We start from the raw sequence: 9,494 nt of genomic DNA, 5'->3' as shown, positions 1-9,494 counted from the left end.
TCAGTAAGTCTTGCAAGAGAGAATATATAGTCAATTGCATTGATGAAAATTGCAGGTGGACAGTGAGAGCTTCAAGAGATGGAAAGACAAATATGTTTGTGATTAGAAGAATGATAAACATCCACACATGCCCACCAAATATAAGAATGGATGACAAACGGCAAGCAACAACTTCAATAATAGGGGAACATATAAAAATGAAGTTCTTGGATATAAAAACAATCTATACTCCAGCTGATATTATTGCAGATATTCAGATAGATTTTGGGATTGTTTTGAGTTACAATAGGGCATGGAGGTCAAAAGTAAAGGCACTAAACCAAATTAAAGGTACTCCGCGCGACTCGTATTCCATTTTGCCTGGATATTTGCACATGCTTCTACAAACTAATCCAGGGGTTGTTGTAGATCTTCATACAACTGATGAAACCAAATTTGAATATATGTTTATGGCTCTAGATGCTTCTATTAAAGGTTGGAAGTACTGTAGACCAATAGTTGTAGTAGATGGGACATTTTTGAAGTCGAACTACGGTGGAATATTAATAACAGCAAGTACACAAGACGGGAATGGTAAGATTTTTCCCCTTGCTTTTGCGATTGTTGATTCTGAAAACGATGATTCCTGGGAATATTTTTTTGTAAAACTGAAAGAAGCATTTTGTGGAAGAAATGAGCTGTGTATTGTTTCAGATAGGCATTTGAGTATATTGAATGGGGTTAAAAATATTTTTCCTGAAGCAAGTCATGCAATATGTATGTACCATTTGCTAAGTAACATCAAATCAAAGTTCAAACACGATCCAGATACATTGAGAGACTGTTTCTATGGAGCTACAAGATCATACACAACTAAGGGATTTGACTACTACATGAAAGAACTTGATGCCATTAATGCCGGAATTCGACCGTACCTAACAAATATTGGGTTCGAGAAGTGGGCAAGAGCACACTGCAAAGCTAATAGGTATTATTAAAAAACTGATATTAGTTAACTGATAATTCTTTATAAGTTTGATATGACTATTCTTTAACTAGTTAACTAACAGTTTGCTTAATATTTACTGTGAGTTTGTTATATATATTACAACAAGTTTCATCATGATTTACAAATATTAGGTACTCGACAATGACATCGAATATCGCTGAGTATTTGAATGCAGCAATCAAGGCAGCTAGGGAATTACCAATAATAACGCTCCTTGAAAGTTTAAGGCGTTTGATGCAAGAATGGAGTTACGCTAACACAAATATTGCAATTTGTATATTTACTAAGCTGATAAACAAAGCAGAACATGAACTCAGAAATCACTATGCATCATCTTTAAGAATGAAGGTAAATTTTCAATTACAGTAAATTATAATTTCAACTATACTATATTATCTAACTGTTATCTAACAGTTGTCTAATGGTCAGTTAATTGTCAAATATGTTTTTCACAACAGGCTTCAACATCTGTTAGAGGTTTGCACAATGTGGAAGATGGTGATAAAACCGTTATAGTAAATCTTAATGAAAGAACATGCACATGCTGCAGATTTGTAATACCCCGTATTTCATTATTTTTTTCGATGAATTTCAGTAGTAATTTGGAGTCGTTTGCGAATTCGAAGTTTGAATTGTGGCTTGATTAAACTTCTTGGGTTGTATTTGGTTTAGGTTGATTAAAGGTAAAATTTTAAAAATATTTACAAAAGTACCTGTAAACTTTTTTTATTTACAAAAATACGACTGATTTAAAATTAATTACAAAAGTATCAAAAAATAAAAATTAATTACAAAAGTACGATTTGTATAATGTCGGTATAATTATGGTATAATTTTGGAATATTAAAACTATAAATCAGATAATTTAAAAATAATATTTGGTTTATTATTGGTATAATTTCAGTATATTTTTGGTATATTGATTATAAATTTTTATATATATTTTCTAGTTGATAACATGTATTTTTTTTTATGTGTATTTTTTACTATAGTTGGTAATGAACAAAAAAATTTATATACTCTTGGTATACTGATGGTATAATTTTGGTATATTATTAATTTAATTTTCAGTATACGATTTGATGTAATTTTGGTAAATTTTTATTTAATATTAATAAAATCTCAGTATGTATAATTTTGGTATAATTTTGGTACAATGTTGATATAATGTTAGTTTATTAGTATACTAACATTATACCCACAGTATACACCGTATGTTTGATATTATTTTTTATTTTTTTGTACTTTTGTAAATATTATTAATATTTTTGTAAATGAAAAAAGTCAACATATACTTTTGTAATTATTTTCATTTTTTTTGGTAAATGGTGTAATTTCCTCTATTTTTTTTAATTAGATTTGGGCCCTTGGATTCAGCTCGGGCTTGGTGTAGCCCATGATTATTTTCTTGAGGAAATTACACCATTTACCAAAAAAAATGAAAATAATTACAAAAGTATATGTTGACTTTTTTCATTTACAAAAATATTAATAATATTTACAAAAGTACAAAAAAATAAAAAATAATATCAAACATACGGTGTATACTGTGGGTATAATGTTAGTATACTAATAAACTAACATTATATCAACATTGTACCAAAATTATACCAACATCATACATACTGAGATTTTATTAATATTAAATAAAAATCTATCAAAATTACATCAAATCGTATACTAAAAATTAAATTAATAATATACTAAAATTATACCATCAGTATACCAAGAGTATACAAATTCTCTAGTTCATTACCAACTATAGTGAAAAATACACATAAAAAAAAGAGGAAATTACACCATTTACCAAAAAAAATGAAAATAATTACAAAAGTATATGTTGACTTTTTTCATTTATAAAAATATTAATAATATTTACAAAAGTACAAAAAAATAAAAAATAATATCAAACATACGGTGTATACTGTGGGTATAATGTTAGTATACTAATAAACTAACATTATATCAACATTGTACCAAAATTATACCAACATTATACATACTGAGATTTTATTAATATTAAATAAAAATTTACCAAAATTACATCAAATCGTATACTGAAAATTAAATTAATAATATACTAAAATTATACCATCAGTATACCAAGAGTATACAAATTTTTTTGTTCATTACCAACTATAGTGAAAAATACACATAAAAAAAATACATGTTATCAACTAGAAAATATATATAAAAATTTATAATCAATATACCAAAAATATACTGAAATTATACCAATAATAAACCAAATATTATTTTTAAATTATCTGATTTATAGTTTTAATATTCCAAAATTATACCATAATTATACCGACATTATACAAATCGTACTTTTGTAATTAATTTTCATTTTTTGATACTTTTGTAATTAATTTTAAATCAGTCGTATTTTTGTAAATAAAAAAAGTTTACAGGTACTTTTGTAAATATTTTTAAAATTTTAGGTACTTTTGTCATCGTCCCTAAAAAAAATACATGTTATCAACTAGAAAATATATATAAAAATGTATAATCAATATACCAAAAATATACTGAAATTATACCAATAATAAACCAAATATTATTTTTAAATTATCTGATTTATAGTTTTAATATTCCAAAATTATACCATAATTATACCGACATTATACAAATCGTACTTTTGTAATTAATTTTCATTTTTTGATACTTTTGTAATTAATTTTAAATCAGTCGTATTTTTGTAAATAAAAAAAGTTTACAGGTACTTTTGTAAATATTTTTAAAATTTTAGGTATTTTTGTCATCGTCCCTATTTTCTTTTCTTTTGAAGGTAAAAGTATGATTTCAGCTAACCCAAAATTCATTTTCTTGCTGCGTGCATTACTCTTTTATTTTCTTTATTTAGACTAAACATTCTAAACCCTAAATTATTCTTACACTTACAACAACCCTAGCCGTCATGAAAATCATGCATCTTAATATTCTCTTTTGCTGCATATCTCAGTAAGTTCTCATCTCTTACAATGTTATTCTTCATTATCGTCACGTGCCGTTCTTAAGGTATATCTCGTTGTTTCTTGCATCGAATCAAGGTCTGATTTGTCGCTGCTGAAGTTTTTGTCCTAACAATCTTAGACTTTGAAATCATAATTTGGTACGTTAATCTCTCCGTTATAGTCGCTTCCGTTTTATTGTTTTAATGATACTTGAATTGCCGTTCTTCGTCAAGTATTTTTGCCTTGGGTCTCTACTTTCTGATGTTATCCTTGTTGGGTTTGAGAGTTTATTCTGATGTGAGATCATTACTTGGTTCATTATTTTGAGTTTTGTTCTTTCGATTTTAATTCGAGTTGATGGAATTCTTCTGTTACAGTTTCTGTTGTTTTATGCTTTGATTGCTAAGATTATTTGTCTTGATTAAATGAGCTTGCTGTGCTTAATAGTGACAAAGGTATTGAATTGATTACTATTCAATTTGGTCCCATTCTTTGGCTTTTGTTTTTGACAGTAGGAATATTATCCACGTGATGTTCATATTTTTATGATTTTGGCCACTCAAGATTACATGCTATGCAAAATGTGTTTGTTGTTGACCTGGATGTCATTTCAAAATGATGTATGCCAATTGGATTCTTAAATTGTTATTGGCAGTGTGTTTTATTAGTTTATTAATAATAAAAATCATGTGTAATATAAGTTATTGATTTATTAAATACCGGTTTTGAGACCAAACCTTCGAATTTTATTTAGACTTTTAAATTTCTAAATTATTAAATGATAACATTATTTTTAATATAAAAATAATGTTAGTTTTGATTCTGATTTAAATTATTTCGATTATTATTATTTGAAAACGATAATTATTTTATAACCTATAATTATATAGTTACTTGGGTAATTATTAATTATTTTTAATATTAATTTGGCGTGCCAAATTGGCTAATTTATAATTTAGCCCTTGAACGTTTTTAAAACTTATTTGATTAACTTTTGACTGTAACTTGGGTTACTTGAAGTTAAATCTATTGGGTTCCGTTTTAATTATTGATATATTATTTTATTAAAGTTGATTTTATAATTATAAACTATGGTTTATAATTGGATATGATCATACTTATTTTATCAAAGTGATTTTGAGAATTATAAACTCTGTTTTATATTTTGATAAAATATTTTGGGTCGGGTTAGACTTGTATCACCCGACATGTGAGGTAGCTTGGTAGTTATTGGTAACTCGGCTAACCCAATATTTGAGGAAATGAATTTAAGTTATTATTTATTTATTATTTAAAGTAATATTTTTCGGAATGGATTTTAAAGAGAAAACCCAATAGACTTGGCTTATTTATTTATTTGAGTATTGTGTTACTCGATGTGGCTCGCTTTTGACTTGGGTCATTATGTAATTAATTATTCACTTTGCTCTGGCTATGTTTGTGATTGGCTTGGTATTGTGCTAGTCCTATGTGGTGTCTAGTACTCTCTAGAGTTAGGGGTTGATTTTAATATTGGTTTTACTCTGTTCTTAGACTCGTCGACTGTGCGTGCTTCGGAGTCGATTCAGATTTTTTCGCTTGTCAGGTTTTCACGTGGATTAGCAAGCAGTGAGTTTGTAGTGTTATTTACCGCTTTATTAAGTACCGCATCATATTTTAGTATTATAAATGTTTTTGAATTGTTTTAAGCGATTATGGATCTGGATTGAAACGAGCTACTCGATAGGCTTGTATCGAGACTGTGTGCACCTCTGGGATCGGCAGACTATGGTCTTGCTTACGCTGGTAATGTGACGAGGATTTGTTCCCGTCCACTCTAGGTTTATATTTTTTTTTTCCAGTATGCTATGTCATACTTACACTGGGATCATTTCAATATTGTTATTCCATAATCATATTATATTAGTATAAAAGGTTTTGATTTAAGGGTTTTAAACTTAATAAATGTAAATAGTATTGCGAACTCATCTCACTATATCTGACCTCGTTATTTTCCCAAATTTTCCAGGTTTATTATTTTGAGCGAGTCTGCTGATCTTCGAATCTTTATTTCCTCGGAGGTTTATTTTATTTTAATAAATTGTTAAACAAATTTTATTCTTAGACCGCAGTAGTAAATTAGAAGTCTTTATTATTTTAGTTTACTTGTCGGATTGGTCTGACTGGCTTTATGTAATACTTTGGCGTTATTATTGTTTAACTCTGTTGATTCATTATTTAATGGAAGTAACTATATTTAAACTGTTAGTTTAAGTTGGAGTCACGGTTGCCCCCGAGTATTGGATTTTTCTGCAGGTTTATATGATTGGTTTTTTTTCGCAAGGCTTGCTACGGATTTTGGTACAACCATACCCATACCCTAGCGCCGGTCGCGATTCATGAAATTGGGTCGTGACAAGATTTCAAGTGGATGAAATGCCATGTCCACATGTTATTGCTATATTAAGCAAACTACACCAAGAACCATATCAATACTGCTCAGACTTTTTCACTAAAGAAAATATGCTTGCCACATATGAATGAATTGTCTATCCAATGCCTAGCCAAAATAATTGGAATTTACATGTTAATGTTGAAAGTATGGAAGTTCTTCCACCAATAGGAACAATTCCAGCAGGAAGACCAAAGAAAAGAAGAATCAAGGGACCAAATGAAACAAAAAAGACAAATCAGTGTGGAAGATGCAAAGAAAGAGGACATAACAAGATGACATGTAGAAATATAACAAAATAATAAAATTTAGTTTTCAAATACATTGATTAAATGATTTGTAATTCATTAAATTTTGGATCAATTAAAAGATTTCCTTCTTTTTGTTATTTGTTTCTTATAATTTTAACAATTTGCCAATTGTTTACCACTGTGTTACCAAAGATATATATCAAAAAATTATAATAAAGAATATTTTATCAAAATGTCACTACATGTTAAGTCAGTGGTAAATAAAAAATTGCTAAACTATTATTACATGTTTTATAAATTAAAATAAGAAAATTACAAGAGATTTACTAATAGGGTACTTAACATCTATTTATAAAGTTACTAGAGGTTTGCTAATAGGTTACTAATAGGTTACTTAACATCTAGTTATAAAGTTTTATTATTTATAATTTATTTTCTTTACTGAAATATTTTTAATCTCATTTAAATCTATCAATTTTTTTAATATAATTTGATATTTAAAATGATATAGTCTTAAAAAATTCTTTATTCAATATCAAAGTTTATAGACTACTAACTATAAAGCACTACCTTACTATTAATTTACTAAAACAATATCAAAAGTATATTACAACATACAACTGATGAAAGCAAATTAGTTAGTTAATATCTATAAACTTATAAAAAATATTATAAGTTCACTAACTAGTTACCAAAACAAACAAAGTCATACAAACAAAGTCATAATAGAAAAAAAAAACAATATTGTTCAGATTTTGTTCAGATAAAACACTAAAAAACTTAAAGTACTAAGATAAAATGATAAACTTCAGATCTTGTTCTTCCTCTTCCTCTTTGGATTTGGGACCTCCTGTTCAACCTCTTCATCGCTAACAATATTGCTCTCTATCTTCATATTGCCATAGCGGTACTGCAGAAATGCAACACGCTCAATATAATTCTCAACATTCAAATCAGAAGGTATTTCTTTACGCAGATACAAACACTCCGCAAAAGCAAGCAAAAACGCACCACAATCGCTGAATAAAAAACATAAAAATGAATTATTCAACAAAAACTACATAATTTAGAAATAGTAAATTTGAAAACATACTTATCCATTTGAGTTGGAAGATCATCCACATATTCAATACGGAAAGCTTCAATTGAATTCTTATTTAAATAAGGCTGAGAAGTTAGATCAATGTCACTGCGCAAATCATAAAAATTCATTTGAGATAAAAAAAAAAGTGGAATTAGAACATAATATTTTTTCGCTGCTTCAACTCCAGACTTCTTCGCCACATTTGAACTCATAGAGTTATACACATATATGCATCTTTCTTTGAAGACCAAACGCCCCAAAATCCAGTGCTTCTTGTTTCTTCATGTTCATTGGAAACAACACCTCATCTGCATTCTCCCAATGTGTATTGCAAAGCATCTTGTATCCACAAATATACTTTCAAATAAGACTACGATCAGTAACTGAAGTAGATTCAGGCTTCTTCCTCTTCATGTATGCCACATAGTATGAAGTCATTCAATCATCAAAGAGGCAGTCAGTTGTCGTAATTCGCAAACCACTTACAGGTCTATACTTGGCTCTTTTACAAATGTAGTACATAACAATGTTGATATGCTGTAAGAAAAGTAAAATTATAATTAACTATAACAATTAATAAACATTTAGTAAACAATTAGAACATAACAGCAATGGTAAAATAGAAATACTTACACGAAACTGTAAGAATTCACCCGAGTAATTAAGCGAATGAAACCAAATTTTATTATCCACCTGATCCACGCTATAATTGAATGGAGGTTCGATAATGTCGAAACCTGCTTCATAAGCATTTCGACTACAAAAAAGACATATAGGAGGTGAAAAAAAATTTCTATCAAAATTTGGTAAATATAACATATCACACTTATAGTCTTACTTAAACTTATTGTCAACCCAGTCATTAAACTTCATCTGTCCTGCATAACCTATATCTCTGCAAACATCATCGTCAAGAGGATTCAATCCCTTCTTAAGAATCACATTCGGCTTAGCCTTAACAAATGATAGAGGCACCACATCAGCAACTTTGAATTTAGAGGCAATCTTTTCAATTTGCTGTAATTAAGAAGAAAAAGAGAATACTATGAATAAATGATAGTTACTATTATTAAAATAACTATGGTAATGAATAGTAAACCGTTAGAAAACAATTAGAGAAAAAATGAACAGTAAACTGTTAGAAAACACTTAAAAAAATAACTGTGATATGAATAGTAAACCACTAGTAAACACTTAGAAAATAAAAAGTAAAACAAAAACATAAAAAATTCTATAGAAGTACTACCCTAGATGAACTGCCTCGATACACAACAATTTCTTTCAAAGCTGCTTTCTTTATCTATATAAAAAGCATAAAAAAATGTATATATAAAGTATTAATATGTGAATAATAAAAAAACAAAAATTAAAAAAAAAGTAAGATAAAAAATATACCTCGGGACGATTATCCTCAGATTCTTACTTTTCAACAAAACCAGCAGCTTCCTTTTTGAAAAAGTCATCAGCAACTTCCTTTTCAATCTTATCGACCATATTAGCTGGGAAGGACTCATCATATTCTAAATCCTTGTCAACGCCATGGCCCAACTTCTTATCAGCAGCTTCTTTCTCAGCATGCCCTACAACTTTCGTAAGGGCACTAAGTTCGCTAGAATTGAAAGTAGAGCAAGTTTCTGCCCTTAGGGAACTTCGACTACTTAATTCATCAAACTTAAAACTTGGACCGCTAACAAACAGTAACCCTGGAAAAATAATAAATTAATAACAATATAGAAAAAGCAGGAGACAATTTAGTTAAAAAATTATAAAGAAAAAGTACCTT

The 9,494-nt window shown here is 28.3% G+C and overlaps 1 protein-coding gene across 1 annotated transcript; it reads left to right on the top strand.

Annotated features, from left to right (window-relative positions):
• Nucleotides 1-1,129: 1,129 nt before the first annotated feature.
• Nucleotides 1,130-1,669, top strand: LOC126668457 (uncharacterized). The gene is made up of 3 exons (XM_050361650.1): nt 1,130-1,336; nt 1,447-1,542; nt 1,661-1,669. The coding sequence occupies exons 1-3, from the start codon at nt 1,130-1,132 to the stop codon at nt 1,667-1,669; spliced, it is 312 nt and encodes a 103-aa protein (XP_050217607.1).
• Nucleotides 1,670-9,494: the final 7,825 nt, after the last annotated feature.

The sequence above is a fragment of the Mercurialis annua genome, linkage group LG2, assembly GCF_937616625.2.
Source record: "Mercurialis annua linkage group LG2, ddMerAnnu1.2, whole genome shotgun sequence".
Taxonomy (NCBI): Eukaryota; Viridiplantae; Streptophyta; class Magnoliopsida; order Malpighiales; family Euphorbiaceae; genus Mercurialis; species Mercurialis annua.
The sequence above is the reverse complement of the archived record's forward strand: the minus strand, read 5'-3'. Positions and strand labels throughout refer to the sequence as shown.

Bases quoted from the DNA above. Each gene is read 5' to 3' on its own strand.
- LOC126668457 (XM_050361650.1), top strand. From the start codon at position 1,130: ATGACATCGAATATCGCTGAGTATTTGAATGCAGCAATCAAGGCAGCT. The intron at 1,337-1,446 runs GTAAATTTTCAA...TTTTCACAACAG, and splicing joins CATCATCTTTAAGAATGAAG to GCTTCAACATCTGTTAGAGG.